The 24,062-nt window shown below is 41.4% G+C and overlaps 1 protein-coding gene across 2 annotated transcripts in view; it reads left to right on the forward strand.

Annotated features, from left to right (window-relative positions):
- LOC115124837 (protein phosphatase 3 catalytic subunit alpha-like) overlaps positions 1 to 24,062 on the forward strand; it is a 99,736-nt gene that overhangs the window by 19,299 nt on the left and 56,375 nt on the right. For both annotated transcript variants that reach the window (XM_065018457.1, XM_065018458.1), the window contains exons 2-6: positions 499 to 699; positions 7,280 to 7,404; positions 7,758 to 7,869; positions 11,424 to 11,569; positions 11,896 to 12,035. In XM_065018457.1, the coding sequence (XP_064874529.1) occupies positions 499 to 699; positions 7,280 to 7,404; positions 7,758 to 7,869; positions 11,424 to 11,569; positions 11,896 to 12,035 (724 nt within the window). The remainder of the gene's footprint in view (positions 1 to 498; positions 700 to 7,279; positions 7,405 to 7,757; positions 7,870 to 11,423; positions 11,570 to 11,895; positions 12,036 to 24,062) is intronic.

Here is a 24,062-nt window from a genome sequence, read left to right on the forward strand (position 1 = left end):
GGTTCTCCCATCTCCACAGAGGAACTCTGGAGCTTCGTTAGAGTCACCATCGGGTTCTTGGCCACCTCCCTGACCCAGGCCCTTATTCCCTGATTGATCAGTTTGGCCGGGCGGCTAGCTCTAGGAAGAGTGCCTTTCCAGATCATGTCCAATCAAATGAATTTACCACAGGTGGACTCCAATTAAGTTGTAGAAATATCTCAATGATGATCAATGGAAATAGGATGCACCTGAGCTCAATTTTGAGTCTCATAGCAAAGTGTCTGAATACTTGTGTATTTCTGTATTTTCTGTTTCACTTCGTCATTATGAGGTATTGTGTGTAGATTGAGGAGGAACGTTTTTACACATTTTTATTCATTGACTACATTTTTTAATAAGGCTGTAACATAACAAAATGTGTAAAAACATTTATCTCCCTTCTACTTTTTGTCATCCTGTCCCCCCATCTTTCTCCCTTTTCCCTTTTCCTCTATCTACCCTTCCTCCTCTCTCTAGCGGTCCCCTTCCCCCTGAGCCACAGGCTCTCCATGAAGGAAGTGTTTGACTGTGAGGGGAAGCCTAGAGTAGACCTGCTAAAAGCCCACCTCACCAAGGAGGGCCGTCTGGAGGAGGTGGTGGCCCTACGCATCATCAATGAGGGAGCCGCCATCCTGTGCCAGGAGAGGACCATGCTGGATATAGAAGCCCCAGTCACAGGTGAGGAGGGATAGGGGGAAGGAAAGGAGGAGAGTGGGGAGGAAGGAGAGGACCATGCTGGATATAGAGGCCCCAGTCACAGGTGAGGAGAGGTGAGGTATGGGAGAAGAGGTGAAAGGAGGTGGAGAGGTGAAGGGAGGGAGAGAAAAAGGGAGAGTGGTGGACAACGAGAAGGGTAAGGGAGGGAGATGGGTAAGAAGAGAAAGGAAGAGAGACAAAAGCACCACACACCAAGGAAAGAGAGAGGGAGGGAGGGTTAAAGAGAGAGGGAGGGAGGGTTAAATAGAGAGGAGGTGGGGTTAAAGAGAGGGAGATGTAGAGTTGAAGAGAGGGGGAGGTAGGGTTAAAGAGAGAGGAGGTAGGGTTAAAGAGAGGGGGAGATAGGGTTAAATAGAGAGGAGGTAGGGTTAAAGAGAGGGGGAGGTAGGGTTAAATAGAGAGGAGGTTGAGTTAAAGAGAGGGTGAGGTAGGGTTAAATAGAGGGGAGGTAGGGTTAAATAGAGAGGAGGTAGGGTTAAAGAGAGGGGGAGGTAGGGTTAAATAGAGAGGAGGTAGAGTTAAAGAGAGGGTGAGGTAGGGTTAAATAGAGAGGAGGTAGAGTTAAATAGAGAGGAGGTAGAGTTAAAGAGAGGGGGAGCTAGGGTTAAATAGAGAGGAGGTAGAGTTAAAGAGAGAGGAGGTAGAGTTAAAGAGAGAGGAGGTAGAGTTAAAGAGAGGGGAGGTAGGGTTAAATAGAGAGGAGGTAGAGTTAAAGAGAGGGGAGGTAGGGTTAAATAGAGAGGAGGTAGAGTTAAAGAGAGGGGAGGGAGGGTTAAATAGAGAGGAGGTAGAGTTAAATAGAGAGGAGGTAGAGTTAAATAGAGAAGAGGTAGAGTTAAAGAGGTAGAGTTAAAGAGAGAGGAGGTAGAGTTAAAGAGAGTGGGAGGTAGGGTTAAATAGAGAGGAGGTAGAGTTAAAGAGAGAGGAGGTAGAGTTAAATAGAGAGGAGGTAGAGTTAAAGAGAGAGGAGGTAGAGTTAAAGAGAGGGGAGGTAGGGTTAAATAGAGAGGAGGTAGAGTTAAAGAGAGGGGAGGTAGGGTTAAATAGAGAGGAGGTAGAGTTAAAGAGAGGGGAGGGAGGGTTAAATAGAGAGGAGGTAGAGTTAAATAGAGAGGAGGTAGAGTTAAAGAGAGAGGAGGTAGAGTTAAAGAGAGAGGAGGTAGAGTTAAAGAGAGTGGGAGGTAGGGTTAAATAGAGAGGAGGTAGAGTTAAAGAGAGAGGAGGTAGAGTTAAATAGAGAGGAGGTAGAGTTAAATAGAGAGGAGGTAGAGTTAAAGAGAGGGGGAGGTAGAGTTAAATAGAGAGGAGGTAGAGTTAAAGAGAGAGGAGGTAGAGTTAAAGAGAGGGGAGGTAGGGTTAAATAGAGAGGAGGTAGAGTTAAAGAGAGGGGGAGGTAGAGTTAAATAGAGAGGAGGTAGAGTTAAAGAGAGAGGAGGTAGAGTTAAAGAGAGGGGGAGGTAGGGTTAAATAGAGAGGAGGTAGAGTTAAAGAGAGGGGGAGGTAGAGTTAAAGAGAGGGAGAGGTAGGGTTAAATAGAGAGGAGGTAGAGTTAAAGAGAGGGGGAGGGAGGGTTAAATAGAGAGGAGGTAGAGTTAAATAGAGAGGAGGTAGAGTTAAATAGAGAGGAGGTAGAGTTAAAGAGAGAGGAGGTAGAGTTAAAGAGAGAGGAGGTAGAGTTAAAGAGAGGGGGAGGTAGGGTTAAATAGAGAGGAGGTAGAGTTAAAGAGAGGGGGAGGGAGGGTTAAATAGAGAGGAGGTAGAGTTAAATAGAGAGGAGGTAGAGTGAAAGAGAGAGGAGGTAGAGTTAAAGAGAGAGGAGGTAGAGTTAAAGAGAGTGGGAGGTAGGGTTAAATAGAGAGGAGGTAGAGTTAAAGAGAGAGGAGGTAGAGTTAAATAGAGAGGAGGTAGAGTTAAATAGAGAGGAGGTAGAGTTAAAGAGAGAGGAGGTAGAGTTAAAGAGATGGAGATGTAGGGTTAAATAGAGAGGAGGTAGAGTTAAAGAGAGGGGGAGGTAGGGTTAAATAGAGAGGAGGTAGAGTTAAAGAGAGGGGGAGGGAGGGTTAAATAGAGAGGAGGTAGAGTTAAATAGAGAGGAGGTAGAGTTAAAGAGAGAGGAGGTAGAGTTAAAGAGAGAGGAGGTAGAGTTAAAGAGAGGGGGAGGTAGGGTTAAATAGAGAGGAGGTAGAGTTAAATAGAGAGGAGGTAGAGTTAAATATAGAGTTAAATAGAAGAGGTAGAGTTAAAGAGAGAGGAGGTAGAGTTAAAGAGAGTGGGAGGTAGGGTTAAATAGAGAGGAGGTAGAGTTAAAGAGAGAGGAGCTAGAGTTAAATAGAGAGGAGGTAGAGTTAAAGAGAGAGGAGGTAGAGTTAAAGAGAGGGGGAGGTAGGGTTAAATAGAGAGGAGGTAGAGTTAAAGAGAGGGGAGGTAGGGTTAAATAGAGAGGAGGTAGAGTTAAAGAGAGGGGAGGGAGGGTTAAATAGAGAGGAGGTAGAGTTAAATAGAGAGGAGGTAGAGTTAAAGAGAGAGGAGGTAGAGTTAAAGAGAGAGGAGGTAGAGTTAAAGAGAGTGGGAGGTAGGGTTAAATAGAGAGGAGGTAGAGTTAATGAGAGAGGAGGTAGAGTTAAATAGAGAAGAGGTAGAGTTAAATAGAGAGGAGGTAGAGTTAAAGAGAGAGGAGGTAGAGTTAAAGAGAGGGAGAGGTAGGGTTAAATAGAGAGGAGGTAGAGTTAAAGAGAGGGGAGGTAGAGTTAAATAGAGAGGAGGTAGAGTTAAAGAGAGAGGAGGTAGAGTTAAAGAGAGGGGGAGGTAGGGTTAAATAGAGAGGAGGTAGAGTTAAAGAGAGGGGGAGGTAGAGTTAAAGAGGGAGAGGTAGGGTTAAATAGAGAGGAGGTAGAGTTAAAGAGAGAGGAGGTAGAGTTAAATAGAGAGGAGGTAGAGTTAAAGAGAGAGGAGGTAGAGTTAAAGAGAGGGGGAGGTAGGGTTAAATAGAGAGGAGGTAGAGTTAAAGAGAGGGGAGGTAGGATTAAATAGAGAGGAGGTCGAGTTAAAGAGAGGAGGGAGGGTTAAATAGAGAGGAGGTAGAGTTAAATAGAGAGGAGGTAGAGTTAAATAGAGAGGAGGTAGAGTTAAAGAGAGAGGAGGTAGAGTTAAAGAGAGGGGAGGTAGGGTTAAAGAGAGGGGAGGGAGGGTTAAAGAGAGGGGGAGGGAGGGTTAAATAGAGAGGAGGTAGAGTTAAATAGAGAGGAGGTAGAGTTAAATAGAGAGGAGGTAGAGTTAAAGAGAGAGGAGGTAGAGTTAAAGAGAGAGGAGGTAGAGTTAAAGAGAGTGGGGGGTAGGGTTAAATAGAGAGGAGGTAGAGTTAAATAGATAGGAGGTAGAGTTAAATAGAGAGGAGGTAGAGTTAAAGAGAGAGGAGGTAGAGTTAAAGAGAGGGAGAGGTAGGGTTAAATAGAGAGGAGGTAGAGTTAAAGAGAGAGGAGGTAGAGTTAAATAGAGAGGAGGTAGAGTTAAAGAGAGAGGAGGTAGAGTTAAAGAGAGGGGGAGGTAGGGTTAAATAGAGAGGAGGTAGAGTTAAAGAGAGGGGGAGGTAGGATTAAATAGAGAGGAGGTAGAGTTAAAGAGAGGGGAGGGAGGGTTAAATAGAGAGGAGGTAGAGTTAAATAGAGAGGAGGTAGAGTTAAATAGAGAGGAGGTAGAGTTAAAGAGAGAGGAGGTAGAGTTAAAGAGAGGGGGAGGTAGGGTTAAATAGAGAGGAGGTAGAGTTAAAGAGAGAGGAGGTAGAGTTAAAGAGAGGGGGAGGTAGGGTTAAATAGAGAGGAGGTAGAGTTAAATAGAGAGGAGGTAGAGTTAAATAGAGAGGAGGTAGAGTTAAAGAGAGGGGGAGGGAGGGTTAAATAGAGAGGAGGTAGAGTTAAATAGAGAGAAGGTAGAGTTAAAGAGAGAGGAGGTAGAGTTAAAGAGAGGGGGAGGGAGGGTTAAATAGAGAGGAGGTAGAGTTAAAGAGAGGGGGAGGGAGGGTTAAATAGAGAGGAGGTAGAGTTAAATAGAGAGGAGGTAGAGTTAAATAGAGAGGAGGTAGAGTTAAAGAGAGAGGAGGTAGAGTTAAAGAGAGGGGGAGGTAGGGTTAAATAGAGAGGAGGTAGAGTTAAAGAGAGAGGAGGTAGAGTTAAATAGAGAGGAGGTAGAGTTAAATAGAGAGGAGGTAGAGTTAAAGAGTTAAGAGTTAAAGAGAGGGGGAGGTAGGGTTAAATAGAGAGGAGGTAGAGTTAAATAGAGAGGAGGTAGAGTTAAAGAGAGGGGAGGGAGGGTTAAATAGAGAGGAGGTAGAGTTAAATAGAGAGGAGGTAGAGTTAAAGAGAGAGGAGGTAGAGTTAAAGAGAGAGGAGGTAGAGTTAAAGAGAGAGGAGGTAGAGTTAAAGAGAGGGGGAGGGAGGGTTAAATAGAGAGGAGGTAGAGTTAAATAGAGAGGAGGTAGAGTTAAAGAGAGAGGAGGTAGAGTTAAATAGAGAGGAGGTAGAGTTAAAGAGAGAGGAGGTAGAGTTAAAGAGAGGGGGAGGGAGGGTTAAATAGAGAGGAGGTAGAGTTAAAGAGAGGGGGAGGGAGGGTTAAATAGGAGGAGGTTTAAATAGAGAGGAGGTAGAGTTAAAGAGAGGAGGTAGAGTTAAAGAGAGGGGAGGTAGGGTTAAATAGAGAGAGGAGAGTTAAAGAGTTTAAATAGAGAGGAGGTAGAGTTAAATAGAGGTAGAGTTAAAGAGAGAGGAGGTAGAGTTAAAGAGAGGGGGAGGTAGGGTTAAATAGAGGGAGGTAGAGTTAAATAGAGAGGAGGTAGAGTTAAAGAGAGGGGAGGGAGGGTTAAATAGAGAGGAGGTAGAGTTAAATAGAGAGGAGGTAGAGTTAAAGAGAGAGGAGGTAGAGTTAAAGAGAGAGAGGTAGAGTTAAAGAGAGAGGAGGTAGAGTTAAAGAGAGGGGGAGGGAGGGTTAAATAGAGAGGAGGTAGAGTTAAATAGAGAGGAGGTAGAGTTAAAGAGAGAGGTAGAGTTAAATAGAGAGGAGGTAGAGTTAAAGAGAGAGGAGGTAGAGTTAAAGAGAGGGGGAGGGAGGGTTAAATAGAGAGGAGGTAGAGTTAAAGAGAGGGGGAGGGAGGGTTAAATAGAGAGGAGGTAGAGTTAAATAGAGAGGAGGTAGAGTTAAATAGAGAGGAGGTAGAGTTAAAGAGAGAGGAGGTAGAGTTAAATAGAGAGGAGGTAGAGTTAAATAGAGAGGAGGTAGAGTTAAAGAGAGAGGAGGTAGAGTTAAAGAGAGGGGGAGGTAGGGTTAAATAGAGAGGAGGTAGAGTTAAATAGAGAGGAGGTAGATTTAAAGAGAGGGGGAGGGAGGGTTAAATAGAGAGGAGGTAGAGTTAAATAGAGAGGAGGTAGAGTTAAAGAGAGAGGAGGTAGAGTTAAAGAGAGAGGAGGTAGAGTTAAAGAGAGAGGAGGTAGAGTTAAAGAGAGAGGAGGTAGAGTTAAAGAGAGGGGGAGGGAGGGTTAAAGAGAGATTACAAGTCAAATGAATGTACATCTTCCATAATGAGTAATTGTTTCCGGCTTAATCATAACTGTTGTGCCGAATGTCACTTAATGGAATTAATCGCCTTTAGATATTCTCAATAATAGCAGTACTTTGTCAATATCTACAAAACAATCTCCTTGCCAATAATATGGTGAACTGAATTGAATTGAGAGAGTGATGGGAAAGGGGGACGGGAGGTAGAGAGATGCTGACAGAGGAACAGAAGATGGTTTGGCAGATAAATAGAGAGAGGGACAATGAAAGGGGAGAAAGAGAGAATGGTCTTGTGCCGCTGCCTACATTAAAACGACCAGCGGAAAAGCTCTGTTTTAGTTTTGACTTGTGTATCTACTGGATAGCTTTGGTGTGTGTCTTTCTCCATGGAAACGGTAGCTGTAAGATAATTCCTTGATAGCACACATCCCACACACACAGTGAGAGAAGAGACAGTAGCTAGCTACTCTATGGTTTTCACAGTTACTGCTAGTCCCCAGAGAGAAGAGGTGGTAGGCAGGCTGGGAGGCAGGCTTCACACACAGACAGACAGCAGCCATTACGCTTCTCCCTAACGCTCTCTGCTGTTTGTTCTGTAGGAACATATGACAGAAAGGAGTGAGTGTAGTGGGGGTTGTGCCACTGTCAGAGTAGGGCTTTTCTTATGTGACAATTTACATTTTCATGGAATTTACTTGAAAAATATGAGAAAGGGTTGATGTTTATCTTTCTGCTTTGTTGTCACTTCCAGAGACTGGTTGGAATATATTCAGGTTGTAATCTATTGTAAGACTAGATGAAACTAAAGTATTATACTCAGGTTGGCATCTATTGTAAGACTAGATGAAACTAAAGTAATAGGAATGTGATTATGTAGAACTGAGGTTGTGTGTTTAACATTGTTGTGTTTGAGGTTGTATGTTAGTCTAAGCATAGAGTTCCTTCAAATTAGGATTCTATTATGTCCACTTCTATGAGAGTAACGTTGTTGTTTCAGTGTGTGGAGACATCCATGGTCAGTTCTTTGACCTGATGAAGCTGTTTGAGGTGGGCGGTTCCCCCGCGACGACACGCTACCTCTTCCTAGGGGACTACGTGGACCGGGGTTACTTCAGTATTGAGGTGAGGGCACACTACAGTACCTAGTGCACACTGTCTAGTCCACATTATCTAGTGCACACTACCTAGTCCACACTATCTAGTGCACACTACCTAGTCCACACTATCTAGTGCATACTACCTAGGGACACAATACCTACTGCATATTTCCTAGGGGCACACTATCTAGTGCACACTAGCTACTGCATACTTTCGTAGAGGCACACTACTTTCTGCATACTAGGAAGTGTTTAACCAGGTAGCTTTGAATCTAGGACTTTAAGCCTGACATCAAGTGAGTAGCTAACTGGTCATTTTTTCCTCTGAGCCGTACTGTTACTAACAGATCTTTCTGTGTCCTCCCTCTCCTCTCTCAGTGTGTGTTGTATCTGTGGTCGTTGAAAATCCTCTACCCGAAGACGTTATTTCTTCTACGGGGAAACCATGAATGTAGACATCTGACAGAATATTTCACTTTCAAAACTGAATGTGAGTATTTGCCCACTGAGCACAGACTTCAATTCAAAGTATTTGACTATCCCCATAGGAGATACCTTTTTGGTTCCAGTTAGAACCCTTTTTGGTTTTAGGTAGAACCCTTTTAGGTTCCATGTAGAACCCTCTGTGGAGAGGGTTCTTCCTGGAACCTAAAGGGTTCTTCTATGGGGACATTTTTGATTGTTTTATTTAACCTTTATTTAACTAGACAAGTCTGTTAAGAACAAATTCTTATTTACAATGACGGCCTACCCCGGTCAAACCCGAACCCGGATGACGCTGGGCTGTTGTGCCCCGCCCTATGGGACTCCCAATCACAGACGTTTGTGATACAGCCTGGAAATGAACCAGGATCTGTAGTGACGCCTCTAGCACTGAGATGCAGTACTTTAGACCGCTGCGCCACTCGGGAGCCTCAACAATGTTAGGTTCTAGATAACACTTTTTTTTCTAAGAGTGTTTTCCACGTTGGTTCAACATAATTTCATTGAAATGAAGTAGAAACTTTGATTCAACCAGTGTGTGTCCAGTGGGTGTGTTCTCTTTCCTCCCCTCCCTTAATACTAGTGTCCTAGATTCTCCTGTTGTTCCATCTCTCTCATCCATCCATCCTCTTCTCTGTCTCTCCCCGTCAGAGAACAGGTGATTAGAAGGAAATTAATTTGGCCCTTAATGATTGGCCCAGGGACGTAGTCTGCTGTGTGTGATTGGCCAGGGGACGAGGAGTCTAATTTCCCCTGATGCTTATGGCGAATAGTGTGCGCCCTCAATTACCATCTGCTGTGTGTGTGAGAGAGAGAGAGAGAGAGAGAGAGGGAGAGAGAGAGAGAGAGAGAGAGAGAGAGAGATAGGGAGAGAGAGATAGGGAGAGAGAGAGAGAGAAAGAGAGGGAGAGAGAGGGAGAGAGGGAGGCAGAGCGAGAGAGAGGGAGAGAGGCAGAATGAGAGAGAGAGAGAGAGAGGCTGATGAAATGGTATTGATGATCCCTCTCTACAGTAATAATCTCTCTGACAAACATATCAGATATACATGTACACACACGTACTGTACACACACATACTGTACAGTACACACACATACTGTACACATGTACCCACACATACTGTACCCATATACACACACGTACTGTACACACACATACTGTACCCACACATACTGTAACCATATAGACACACGTACTGTACACACACATACTGTACCCATATACACACACATACTGTACACACACACACTGTACCCACACATACTGTAACCATATAGACACACGTACTGTACACACACATACTGTACCCATATACACACACATACTGTACACACACACACTGTACCCACACATACTGTACCCATATACACACACGTACTGTACACACACATACTGTACCCATATACACACACATACTGTACACACACATACTGTACCCACACATACTGTACCCATATAGACACACGTACTGTACACACACATACTGTACCCATATACACACACGTACTGTACACAGACATACTGTACCCATATACACACACATACTGTACCCATATACACACACGTACTGTACCCACACATACTGTACCCATATACACACACGTACTGTACACACACATACTGTACCCATATACACACACATACTGTACCCATATACACACACGTACAGTACACACACATACTGTACAGTACACACACAAACTGTACAGTACACACACATACTGTACAGTACACACACATACTGTACACATGTACACACACATACTGTACAGTACACACACATACTGTACCCATATACACACACATACTGTACAGTACACACACATACTGTACAGTACACACACATACTGTACCCATATACACACACATACTGTACCCATATACACACACGTACAGTACACACACATACTGTACAGTACACACACATACTGTACAGTACACACACATACTGTACAGTACACACATATACTGTACAGTACACACACATACTGTACAGTACACACACATACTGTACCCATATACACACACATACTGTACCCATATACACACACGTACAGTACACACACATACTGTACAGTACACACACATACTGTACACATGTACACACACATACTGTACAGTACACACACATACTGTACCCATATACACACACATACTGTACAGTACACACACATACTGTACAGTACACACACATACTGTACCCATATACACACACATACTGTACCCATATACACACACGTACAGTACACACACATACTGTACAGTACACACACATACTGTACAGTACACACACATACTGTACAGTACACACACATACTGTACCCATATACACACACATACTGTACCCATATACACACACGTACAGTACACACACATACTGTACAGTACACACACATACTGTACAGTACACACACATACTGTACAGTACACACACATACTGTACACATGTACACACACATACTGTACAGTACACACACATACTGTACCCATATACACACACATACTGTACAGTACACACACATACTGTACAGTACCCACACATACTGTACAGTACACACACATACTGTACAGTACACACACATACTGTACACATGTACACACACATACTGTACAGTACACACACATACTGTACCCATATACACACACATACTGTACAGTACACACACATACTGTACAGTACACACACATACTGTACAGTACACACACATACTGTACCCATATACACACACATACTGTACAGTACACACACATACTGTACCCATATACACACACATACTGTACAGTACACACACATACTGTACCCATATACACACACACACATACTGTACAGTACACACACATACTGTACCCATATACACACACATACTGTACAGTACACACACATACTGTACAGTACACACACATACTGTACCCATATACACACACATACTGTACAGTACACACACATACTGTACAGTACACACACATACTGTACAGTACACACACATACTGTACACATGTACACACACATACTGTACAGTGCACACACATACTGTACCCATATACACACACATACTGTACAGTACACACACATACTGTACAGTACACACACATACTGTACCCATATACACACACATACTGTACAGTACACACACATACTGTACCCATATACACACACATACTGTACAGTACACACACATACTGTACCCATATACACACACATACTGTACAGTACACACACATACTGTACCCATATACACACACATACTGTACAGTACACACACATACTGTACAGTACACACACATACTGTACAGTATACACACATACACAGCATAGTTTGGCTACTTCACTATGGTGTTTTGATTTACTCTCTCCCTCTCACTTTTTCTTTCTTTCTTTCTTTCTTTCTTTCTTTCTTTCTTTCTTTCTTTCTTTCTTTCTTTCTTTCTTTCTCTCTCCCTCTCTCTCGCTATCTCTCTCTCCCTCTCTCTCTCTGTTTCTCTCTCCGTCTCTCTCTCTCTGTCCCCCCCGTCCTTTCACTCTGCCCCCATCCTCTCTCTCCCCTCCCCTCCCCCTCCTCAGGTAAGATAAAGTACTCTGAGCAGGTGTATGACTCGTGTATGGATGCGTTTGACTGCTTGCCGCTGGCTGCTCTGATGAATCAGCAGTTCCTGTGTGTCCATGGAGGGCTCTCGCCAGAGATCCACACGCTCGACGACATCAAAAAGGTTCAGACACAACGCCCACTGTACTGTCAATGTTTTCTATAACACATAAACACTGTCAATGCCCTGGTTACCATGGAGATTCAACCCTTGTTTTGACTCCACTGCCTGTACAGTACATGCCGTTCTCTCTCTCTCTCTCTCTCTCTCTCTCTCTCTCTCTCTCTCTCTGTATGTGTGTGTTATTTCTGTGTGTTCTGTTTCTTTCTCTGGTACAGTTGAACAGGTTCTGTTATCCCTGTGTTCTGGTTATCTCTTGTGTAGATAGGAATATATTGTATCTATACAGCGAATGCATCTGTTGTGCTGTCGTTGTCTCTGTAATCCAGTTGGACAGGTTCAAGGAGCCTCCAGCTTTCGGGCCCATGTGTGACCTGCTGTGGGCCGACCCACTCGAAGACTTTGGCAACGAGAAGACGCAAGAGTACTTTGGCCACAACACAGTCAGAGGCTGCTCCTACTTCTACAGGTAAACACATGTTTTAACATGACAACGCACACAGACACCAATACGGATACACACACACTCACATCTGGTGTGTCTTTAGGTGTGATATACAGGGGAACGGTGAGGAACAACGTATTGGAGGTGAGATGGAAACATGTTGTACTGGTAAACTACAAGCTGCTTCAGAGATACAACAACCAAAGACTAAGTGGGATTTGTACAACAGCTGCAGAACCACACACACATATTTCAGCTTAAACCATATCCCACTGCTTTAAGGTTTCCCAGTAGGTATTCCCAGCAGTCATAGGTACAGTCATCAATATAATGCTATCCAGTCCAATCAAGTTTGTCGAAAGTTTACTGATCATTTATTTAATGATTTGTTTCTGTTTTTGTTGCTCCACTTTTTGTATCTGTATCTTGTATGTTGAGTTGTTTGTATGTGAGACTAATGATTTCCCCCCCCCTGTATCTTGTGTGTTGAGTTGTTTGTATGTGAGACTAATGATCCCCCCCCTGTATCTTGTATGTTGAGTTGTTTGTATGTGAGACTAATGATTTCCCCCCTGTATCTTGTGTGTTGAGTTGTTTGTATGTGAGACTAATATTTCCCCCCCTGTATCTTGTGCATTGAGTTGTTTGTATGTGAGACTAATGATTCCCCCCTGTATCTTGTGTGTTGAGTTGTTTCTATGTGAGACTAATGATTTCCCCCTGTATCTTGTGTGTTGAGTTGTTTGTATGTGAGACTAATGATTTCCCCCTGTATCTTGTGTGTTGAGTTGTTTGTATGTGAGACTAATGATTTCCCCCTGTATCTTGTATGTTGAGTTGTTTGTATGTGAGACTAATGATTTCCCCCTGTATCTTGTGTATTGAGTTGTTTGTATGTGAGACTAATGATTTCCCCCTGTATCTTGTGTGTTGAGTTGTTTGTATGTGAGACTAATGATTTCCCCCATGTATCTTGTATGTTGAGTTGTTTGTATGTGAGACTAATGATTTCCCCCCATGTATCTTGTGTGTTGAGTTGTTTGTATGTGAGACTAATGATCCCCCCTGTATCTTGTGTGTTGAGTTGTTTGTATGTGAGACTAATGATTTCCCCCTGTATCTTGTGTGTTGAGTTGTTTGTATGTGAGACTAATGATTTCCCCCTGTATCTTGTGTGTTGAGTTGTTTGTATGTGAGACTAATGATTTCCCCCTGTATCTTGTGTGTTGAGTTGTTTGTATGTGAGACTAATGATTTCCCCCCCTGTATCTTGTGTGTTGAGTTGTTTGTATGTGAGACTAATGATTCCCCCTGTATCTTGTGTGTTGAGTTGTTTTTATGTGAGACTAATGATTTCCCCCTGTATCTTGTGTGTTGAGTTGTTTGTATGTGAGACTAATGATTTCCCCCTGTATCTTGTGTGTTGAGTTGTTTGTATGTGAGACTAATGATTCCCCCTGTATCTTGTGTGTTGAGTTGTTTGTATGTGAGACTAATGATTTCCCCCTGTATCTTGTATGTTGAGTTGTTTGTATGTGAGACTAATGATTTCCCCCCTGTATCTTGTGTGTTGAGTTGTTTGTATGTGAGACTAATGATTTCCCCCCCTGTATCTTGTGTGTTGAGTTGCTTGTATGTGAGACTAATGATTTCCCCCCTGTATCTTGTGTGTTGAGTTGTTTGTATGTGAGACTAATGATTTCCCCCCCCTGTATCTTGTGTGTTGAGTTGTTTGTATGTGAGACTAATGATTTCCCCCTGTATCTTGTGTGTTGAGTTGTTTGTATGTGAGACTAATGATTTCCCCCCTGTATCTTGTGTGTTGAGTTGTTTGTATGTGAGACTAATGATTTCCCCCCCTGTATCTTGTGTGTTGAGTTGCTTGTATGTGAGACTAATGATTTCCCCCTGTATCTTGTGTGTTGAGTTGTTTGTATGTGAGACTAATGATTTCCCCCTGTATCTTGTGTGTTGAGTTGTTTGTATGTGAGACTAATGATTTCCCCTGTATCTTGTGTGTTGAGTTGTTTGTATGTGAGACTAATGATTTCCCCCCTGTATCTTGTGTGTTGAGTTGCTTGTATGTGAGACTAATGATTTCCCCCCTGTATCTTGTGTGTTGAGTTGTTTGTATGTGAGACTAATGATTTCCCCCCTGTATCTTGTGTGTTGAGTTGTTTGTATGTGAGACTAATGATTTCCCCCTGTATCTTGTGTGTTGAGTTGTTTGTATGTGAGACTAATGATTTCCCCCTGTATCTTGTGTGTTGAGTTGTTTGTATGTGAGACTAATGATCCCCCCCCTGTATCTTGTGTGTTGAGTTGTTTGTATGTGAGACTAATGATCCCCCCTGTATCTTGTGTGTTGAGTTGTTTGTATGTGAGACTAATGATTTCCCCCCTGTATCTTGTGTGTTGAGTTGTTTGTATGTGAGACTAATGATTTCCCCCTGTATCTTGTGTGTTGAGTTGTTTGTATGTGAGACTAATGATCCCCCTGTATCTTGTGTGTTGAGTTGTTTGTATGTGAGACTAATGATCCCCCCCTGTATCTTGTGTGTTGAGTTGTTTGTATGTGAGACTAATGATTTCCCCCCCTGTATCTTGTGTGTTGAGTTGTTTGTATGTGAGACTAATGATTCCCCCCTGTATCTTGTGTGTTGAGTTGTTTGTATGTGAGACTAATGATTTCCCCCTGTATCTTGTATGTTGAGTTGTTTGTATGTGAGACTAATGATTCCCCCCTGTATTTGTTTGTATGAGACTAATGATTTCCTGTATCTTGTGTGTTGAGTTGTTTGTATGTGAGACTAATGATTCCCCCCTGTATCTTGTGTGTTGAGTTGTTTGTATGTGAGACTAATGATTTCCCCCTGTATCTTGTGTGTTGAGTTGTTTGTATGTGAGACTAATGATTTCCCCCTGTATCTTGTGTGTTGAGTTGTTTGTATGTGAGACTAATGATTTCCCCCTGTATCTTGTGTGTTGAGTTGTTTGTATGTGAGACTAATGATTTCCCCCCTGTATCTTGTATGTTGAGTTGTTTGTATGTGAGACTAATGATTTGTATCTTGTATGTTGAGTTGTTTGTATGTGAGACTAATGATTTCCCCCTGTATCTTGTGTGTTGAGTTGTTTGTATGTGAGACTAATGATTTCCCCCTGTATCTTGTGTGTTGAGTTGTTTGTATGTGAGACTAATGATTTCCCCCTGTATCTTGTGTGTTGAGTTGTTTGTATGTGAGACTAATGATTTCCCCCTGTATCTTGTGTGTTGAGTTGTTTGTATGTGAGACTAATGATTTCCCCCCTGTATCTTGTGTGTTGAGTTGTTTGTATGTGAGACTAATGATTTCCCCCTGTATCTTGTGTGTTGAGTTGTTTGTATGTGAGACTAATGATTTCCCCCTGTATCTTGTGTGTTGAGTTGTTTGTATGTGAGACTAATGATTTCCCCCTGTATCTTGTGTGTTGAGTTGTTTGTATGTGAGACTAATGATTTCCCCCTGTATCTTGTGTGTTGAGTTGTTTGTATGTGAGACTAATGATTTCCCCCTGTATCTTGTGTGTTGAGTTGTTTGTATGTGAGACTAATGATTTCCCCCTGTATCTTGTGTGTTGAGTTGTTTGTATGTGAGACTAATGATTTCCCCCTGTATCTTGTGTGTTGAGTTGTTTGTATGTGAGACTAATGATTTCCCCCTGTATCTTGTGTGTTGAGTTGTTTGTATGTGAGACTAATGATTTCCCCTGTATCTTGTGTGTTGAGTTGTTTGTATGTGAGACTAATGATCCCCCTGTATCTTGTGTGTTGAGTTGTTTGTATGTGAGACTAATGATTCCCCCCCTGTATCTTGTGTGTTGAGTTGTTTGTATGTGAGACTAATGATTTCCCCCTGTATCTTGTGTGTTGAGTTGTTTGTATGTGAGACTAATGATTTCCCCCTGTATCTTGTGTGTTGAGTTGTTTGTATGTGAGACTAATGATTTCCCCCCTGTATCTTGTGTGTTGAGTTGTTTGTATGTGAGACTAATGATTTCCCCCTGTATCTTGTGTGTTGAGTTGTTTGTATGTGAGACTAATGATTTCCCCCTGTATCTTGTGTGTTGAGTTGTTTGTATGTGAGACTAATGATTCCCCCCCCTGTATCTTGTGTGTTGAGTTGTTTGTATGTGAGACTAATGATTTCCCCCTGTATCTTGTGTGTTGAGTTGTTTGTATGTGAGACTAATGATTTCCCCCTGTATCTTGTATGTTGAGTTGTTTGTATGTGAGATGTGACTAATGATTTCCCCCTGTATCTTGTGTGTTGAGTTGTTTGTATGTGAGACTAATGATTTCCCCCTGTATCTTGTGTGTTGAGTTGTTTGTATGTGAGACTAATGATTTCCCCCTGTATCTTGTGTGTTGAGTTGTTTGTATGTGAGACTAATGATTCCCCCCTGTATCTTGTGTGTTGAGTTGTTTGTATGTGAGACTAATGATTTCCCCCCTGTATCTTGTGTGTTGAGTTGTTTGTATGTGAGACTAATGATTTCCCCCTGTATCTTGTATGTTGAGTTGTTTGTATGTGAGACTAATGATTTCCCCCCCTGTATCTTGTGTGTTGAGTTGTTTGTATGTGAGACTAATGATTTCCCCCTGTATCTTGTATGTTGAGTTGTTTGTATGTGAGACTAATGATTTCCCCCTGTATCTTGTGTGTTGAGTTGTTTGTATGTGAGACTAATGATTTCCCCCTGTATCTTGTGTGTTGAGTTGTTTGTATGTGAGACTAATGATTTCCCCTGTATCTTGTGTGTTGAGTTGTTTGTATGTGAGACTAATGATTTCCCCCTGTATCTTGTGTGTTGAGTTGTTTGTATGTGAGACTAATGATTCCCCCTGTATCTTGTGTGTTGAGTTGTTTGTATGTGAGACTAATGATTTCCCCCTGTATCTTGTGTGTTGAGTTGTTTGTATGTGAGACTAATGATTTCCCCCCTGTATCTTGTGTGTTGAGTTGTTTGTATGTGAGACTAATGATTTCCCCCTGTATCTTGTGTGTTGAGTTGTTTGTATGTGAGACTAATGATTTCCCCCTGTATCTTGTGTGTTGAGTTGTTTGTATGTGAGACTAATGATTTCCCCCCTGTATCTTGTGTGTTGAGTTGTTTGTATGTGAGACTAATGATTTCCCCCTGTATCTTGTGTGTTGAGTTGTTTGTATGTGAGACTAATGATTTCCCCCTGTATCTTGTATGTTGAGTTGTTTGTATGTGAGACTAATGATTCCCCCTGTATCTTGTGTGTTGAGTTGTTTGTATGTGAGACTAATGATTTCCCCCTGTATCTTGTGTGTTGAGTTGTTTGTATGTGAGACTAATGATTCCCCCCTGTATCTTGTGTGTTGAGTTGTTTGTATGTGAGACTAATGATTTCCCCCCTGTATCTTGTGTGTTGAGTTGTTTGTATGTGAGACTAATGATTTCCCCCTGTATCTTGTGTGTTGAGTTGTTTGTATGTGAGACTAATGATTTCCCCCTGTATCTTGTATGTTGAGTTGTTTGTATGTGAGACTAATGATTTCCCCCCTGTATCTTGTATGTTGAGTTGTTTGTATGTGAGACTAATGATTTCCCCCCTGTATCTTGTGTGTTGAGTTGTTTGTATGTGAGACTAATGATTCCCCCTGTATCTTGTATGTTGAGTTGTTTGTATGTGAGACTAATGATTTCCCCCCTGTATCTTGTGTGTTGAGTTGTTTGTATGTGAGACTAATGATTTCCCCCTGTATCTTGTGTGTTGAGTTGTTTGTATGTGAGACTAATGATTTCCCCCTGTATCTTGTGTGTTGAGTTGTTTGTATGTGAGACTAATGATTTCCCCCCTGTATCTTGTGTGTTGAGTTGTTTGTATGTGAGACTAATGATTTCCCCCTGTATCTTGTGTGTTGAGTTGTTTGTATGTGAGACTAATGATTTCCCCCTGTATCTTGTATGTTGAGTTGTTTGTATGTGAGACTAATGATTTCCCCCCTGTATCTTGTGTGTTGAGTTGTTTGTATGTGAGACTAATGATTTCCCCTGTATCTTGTGTGTTGAGTTGTTTGTATGTGAGACTAATGATTTCCCCCCTGTATCTTGTGTGTTGAGTTGTTTGTATGTGAGACTAATGATTTCCCCCTGTATCTTGTGTGTTGAGTTGTTTGTATGTGAGACTAATGATTTCCCCCTGTATCTTGTGTGTTGAGTTGTTTGTATGTGAGACTAATGATTTCCCCCCCTGTATCTTGTGTGTTGAGTTGTTTGTATGTGAGACTAATGATTTCCCCTGTATCTTGTGTGTTGAGTTGTTTGTATGTGAGACTAATGATTTCCCCCTGTATCTTGTGTGTTGAGTTGTTTGTATGTGAGACTAATGATTTCCCCCTGTATCTTGTGTGTTGAGTTGTTTGTATGTGAGACTAATGATTTCCCCCTGTATCTTGTGTGTTGAGTTGTTTGTATGTGAGACTAATGATTTCCCCCTGTATCTTGTGTGTTGAGTTGTTTGTATGTGAGACTAATGATTCCCCCTGTATCTTGTGTGTTGAGTTGTTTGTATGTGAGACTAATGATTTCCCCCCTGTATCTTGTGTGTTGAGTTGTTTGTATGTGAGACTAATGATTTCCCCCTGTATCTTGTGTGTTGAGTTGTTTGTATGTGAGACTAATGATTTCCCCCTGTATCTTGTGTGTTGAGTTGTTTGTATGTGAGACTAATGATTTCCCCCTGTATCTTGTGTGTTGAGTTGTTTGTATGTGAGACTAATGATTTCCCTGTATCTTGTGTGTTGAGTTGTTTGTATGTTGATTTGTATGTGAGTTGTTTGTATGTGAGACTAATGATTTCCCCCTGTATCTTGTGTGTTGAGTTGTTTGTATGTGAGACTAATGATTTCCCCCCTGTATCTTGTGTGTTGAGTTGTTTGTATGTGAGACTAATGATTTCCCCTGTATCTTGTGTGTTGAGTTGTTTGTATGTGAGACTAATGATTTCCCCTGTATCTTGTGTGTTGAGTTGTTTGTATGTGAGACTAATGATTTCCCCCTGTATCTTGTGTGTTGAGTTGTTTGTATGTGAGACTAATGATTTCCCCCTGTATCTTGTGTGTTGAGTTGTTTGTATGTGAGACTAATGATTTCCCCCTGTATCTTGTGTGTTGAGTTGTTTGTATGTGAGACTAATGATTTCCCCTGTATCTTGTGTGTTGAGTTGTTTGTATGTGAGACTAATGATTTCCCCCTGTATCTTGTATGTTGAGTTGTTTGTATGTGAGACTAATGATTCCCCCCCTGTATCTTGTGTGTTGAGTTGTTTGTATGTGAGACTAATGATTTCCCCCTGTATCTTGTATGTTGAGTTGTTTGTATGTGAGACTAATGATTCCCCCCTGTATCTTGTGTGTTGAGTTGTTTGTATGTGAGACTAATGATTTCCCCCTGTATCTTGTGTGTTGAGTTGTTTGTATGTGAGACTAATGATTTCCCCCTGTATCTTGTGTGTTGATCTTTGTATGTGAGACTTGAGTTGAGTTTTTGTATGTGAGACTAATGATTTCCCCCTGTATCTTGTGTGTTGAGTTGTTTGTATGTGAGACTAATGATTTCCCCCCTGTATCTTGTGTGTTGAGTTGTTTGTATGTGAGACTAATGATTTCCCCCTGTATCTTGTGTGTTGAGTTGTTTGTATGTGAGACTAATGATTTCCCCCTGTATCTTGTGTGTTGAGTTGTTTGTATGTGAGACTAATGATTTCCCCCTGTATCTTGTGTGTTGAGTTGTTTGTATGTGAGACTAATGATTTCCCCCTGTATCTTGTGTGTTGAGTTGTTTGTATGTATGTTGAGTGAGACTAATGATTTCCCCCTGTATCTTGTGTGTTGAGTTGTTTGTATGTGAGACTAATGATTTCCCCCTGTATCTTGTGTGTTGAGTTGTTTGTATGTGAGACTAATGATTTCCCCTGTATCTTGTGTGTTGAGTTGTTTGTATGTGAGACTAATGATTTCCCCCCCTGTATCTTGTGTGTTGAGTTGTTTGTATGTGAGACTAATGATTTCCCCCCTGTATCTTGTGTGTTGAGTTGTTTGTATGTGAGACTAATGATTTCCCCCCTGTATCTTGTGTGTTGAGTTGTTTGTATGTGAGACTAATGATTCCCCCCCTGTATCTTGTGTGTTGAGTTGTTTGTATGTGAGACTAATGATTTCCCCCATGTATCTTGTGTGTTGAGTTGTTTGTATGTGAGACTAATGATTTCCCCCCTGTATCTTGTGTGTTGAGTTGTTTGTATGTGAGACTAATGATTTCCCCCTGTATCTTGTGTGTTGAGTTGTTTGTATGTGAGACTAATGATTTCCCCCTGTATCTTGTGTGTTGAGTTGTTTGTATGTGAGACTAATGATTTCCCCCCTGTATCTTGTGTGTTGAGTTGTTTGTATGTGAGACTAATGATTTCCCCCTGTATCTTGTGTGTTGAGTTGTTTGTATGTGAGACTAATGATTTCCCCCTGTATCTTGTGTGTTGAGTTGTTTGTATGTGAGACTAATGATTTCCCCCTGTATCTTGTGTGTTGAGTTGTTTGTATGTGAGACTAATGATTTCCCCTGTATCTTGTGTGTTGAGTTGTTTGTATGTGAGACTAATGATTTCCCCCTGTATCTTGTGTGTTGAGTTGTTTGTATGTGAGACTAATGATTTCCCCCTTGTATTTGTGTGATTGATCTTGTTTGAGTTGTTTGTATGTGAGACTAATGATTTCCCCCTGTATCTTGTGTGTTGAGTTGTTTGTATGTGAGACTAATGATTTCCCCCCCTGTATCTTGTGTGTTGAGTTGTTTGTATGTGAGACTAATGATTTCCCCCTGTATCTTGTGTGTTGAGTTGTTTGTATGTGAGACTAATGATTTCCCCCTGTATCTTGTGTGTTGAGTTGTTTGTATGTGAGACTAATGATTTCCCCCTGTATCTTGTGTGTTGAGTTGTTTGTATGTGAGACTAATGATTTCCCCCCCTGTATCTTGTGTGTTGAGTTGTTTGTATGTGAGACTAATGATTTCCCCTGTATCTTGTGTGTTGAGTTGTTTGTATGTGAGACTAATGATTTCCCCCTGTATCTTGTGTGTTGAGTTGTTTGTATGTGAGACTAATGATTTCCCCCTGTATCTTGTGTGTTGAGTTGTTTGTATGTGAGACTAATGATTTCCCCCCTGTATCTTGTGTGTTGAGTTGTTTGTATGTGAGACTAATGATTTCCCCCTGTATCTTGTGTTTGAGTTGTTTGTATGTGAGACTAATGATTTCCCCCCTGTATCTTGTGTGTTGAGTTGTTTGTATGTGAGACTAATGATTTCCCCCTGTATCTTGTGTGTTGAGTTGTTTGTATGTGAGACTAATGATTTCCCCTGTATCTTGTGTGTTGAGTTGTTTGTATGTGAGACTAATGATTCCCCCCTGTATCTTGTGTGTTGAGTTGTTTGTATGTGAGACTAATGATTTCCCCCCTGTATCTTGTGTGTTGAGTTGTTTGTATGTGAGACTAATGATTTCCCCCCTGTATCTTGTGTGTTGAGTTGTTTGTATGTGAGACTAATGATTTCCCCCCTGTATCTTGTATGTTGAGTTGTTTGTATGTGAGACTAATGATTCCCCCCTGTATCTTGTGTGTTGAGTTGTTTGTATGTGAGACTAATGATTTCCCCCTGTATCTTGTGTGTTGAGTTGTTTGTATGTGAGACTAATGATTCCCCCCTGTATCTTGTGTGTTGAGTTGTTTGTATGTGAGACTAATGATTTCCCCCTGTATCTTGTGTGTTGAGTTGTTTGTATGTGAGACTAATGATTTCCCCCTGTATCTTGTGTGTTGAGTTGTTTGTATGTGAGACTAATGATTTCCCCCCCCCCTGTATCTTGTGTGTTGAGTTGTTTGTATGTGAGACTAATGATTTCCCCCCTGTATCTTGTATGTTGAGTTGTTTGTATGTGAGACTAATGATTTCCCCCCTGTATCTTGTATGTTGAGTTGTTTGTATTTCCCCCTGTATCTTGTGTGTTGAGTTGTTTGTACTGAGACTGATTTCCCCCTGTATCTTGTGTGTTGAGTTGTTTGTATGTGAGACTAATGATTCCCCTGTATCTTGTGTGTTGAGTTGTTTGTATGTGAGACTAATGATTTCCCCCTGTATCTTGTGTGTTGAGTTGTTTGTATGTGAGACTAATGATTTCCCCCTGTATCTTGTGTGTTGAGTTGTTTGTATGTGAGACTAATGATTTCCCCCTGTATCTTGTGTGTTGAGTTGTTTGTATGTGAGACTAATGATTTCCCCCTGTATCTTGTGTGTTGAGTTGTTTGTATGTGAGACTAATGATTTCCCCCTGTATCTTGTGTGTTGAGTTGTTTGTATGTGAGACTAATGATTTCCCCTGTATCTTGTGTGTTGAGTTGTTTGTATGTGAGACTAATGATCCCCCCTGTATCTTGTGTGTTGAGTTGTTTGTATGTGAGACTAATGATTTCCCCCTGTATCTTGTGTGTTGAGTTGTTTGTATGTGAGACTAATGATTTCCCCCCTGTATCTTGTGTGTTGAGTTGTTTGTATGTGAGACTAATGATTTCCCCCTGTATCTTGTATGTTGAGTTGTTTGTATGTGAGACTAATGATTCCCCCCTGTATCTTGTTTGCTTATTTGTTTGTATGTGAGACTAATGATCCCCCCCTGTATCTTGTGTGTTGAGTTGTTTGTATGTGAGACTAATGATTCCCCCCCTGTATCTTGTGTGTTGAGTTGTTTGTATGTGAGACTAATGATTCCCCCCCTGTATCTTGTGTGTTGAGTTGTTTGTATGTGAGACTAATGATTTCCCCCTGTATCTTGTGTGTTGAGTTGTTTGTATGTGAGACTAATGATTTCCCCCTGTATCTTGTATGTTGAGTTGTTTGTATGTGAGACTAATGATTCCCCCCTTGTATCTTGTTTGTTGAGTTGTTTGTATGTGAGACTAATGATTCCCCCCTGTATCTTGTATGTTGAGTTGTTTGTATGTGAGACTAATGATTTCCCCCTGTATCTTGTGTGTTGAGTTGTTTGTATGTGAGACTAATGATTTCCCCCTGTATCTTGTGTGTTGAGTTGTTTGTATGTGAGACTAATGATTTCCCCCTGTATCTTGTGTGTTGAGTTGTTTGTATGTGAGACTAATGATTTCCCCCTGTATCTTGTGTGTTGAGTTGTTTGTATGTGAGACTAATGATTTCCCCCTGTATCTTGTATGTTGAGTTGTTTGTATGTGAGACTAATGATTTCCCCCCCTGTATCTTGTGTGTTGAGTTGTTTGTATGTGAGACTAATGATTTCCCCCTGTATCTTGTATGTTGAGTTGTTTGTATGTGAGACTAATGATTTCCCCCCCTGTATCTTGTGTATTGAGTTGTTTGTATGTGAGACTAATGATTTCCCCCTGTATCTTGTGTGTTGAGTTGTTTGTATGTGAGACTAATGATTTCCCCCCTGTATCTTGTGTGTTGAGTTGTTTGTATGTGAGACTAATGATTTCCCCCCTGTATCTTGTGTGTTGAGTTGTTTGTATGTGAGACTAATGATTTGTATCTTGTGTGTTGAGTTGTTTGTATGTGAGACTAATGATTTCCCCCTGTATCTTGTGTGTTGAGTTGTTTGTATGTGAGACTAATGATTTCCCCCTGTATCTTGTGTGTTGAGTTGTTTGTATGTGAGACTAATGATTTCCCCCTGTATCTTGTGTGTTGAGTTGTTTGTATGTGAGACTAATGATTTCCCCCTGTATCTTGTGTGTTGAGTTGTTTGTATGTGAGACTAATGATTTCCCCCTGTATCTTGTGTGTTGAGTTGTTTGTATGTGAGACTAATGATTCCCCCCCTGTATCTTGTGTGTTGAGTTGTTTGTATGTGAGACTAATGATTTCCCCCTGTATCTTGTGTGTTGAGTTGTTTGTATGTGAGACTAATGATTTCCCCCCTGTATCTTGTGTGTTGAGTTGTTTGTATGT

This window comes from Oncorhynchus nerka, linkage group LG5 (genome assembly GCF_034236695.1).
Source record: "Oncorhynchus nerka isolate Pitt River linkage group LG5, Oner_Uvic_2.0, whole genome shotgun sequence".
Classification (NCBI taxonomy): Eukaryota; Metazoa; Chordata; class Actinopteri; order Salmoniformes; family Salmonidae; genus Oncorhynchus; species Oncorhynchus nerka.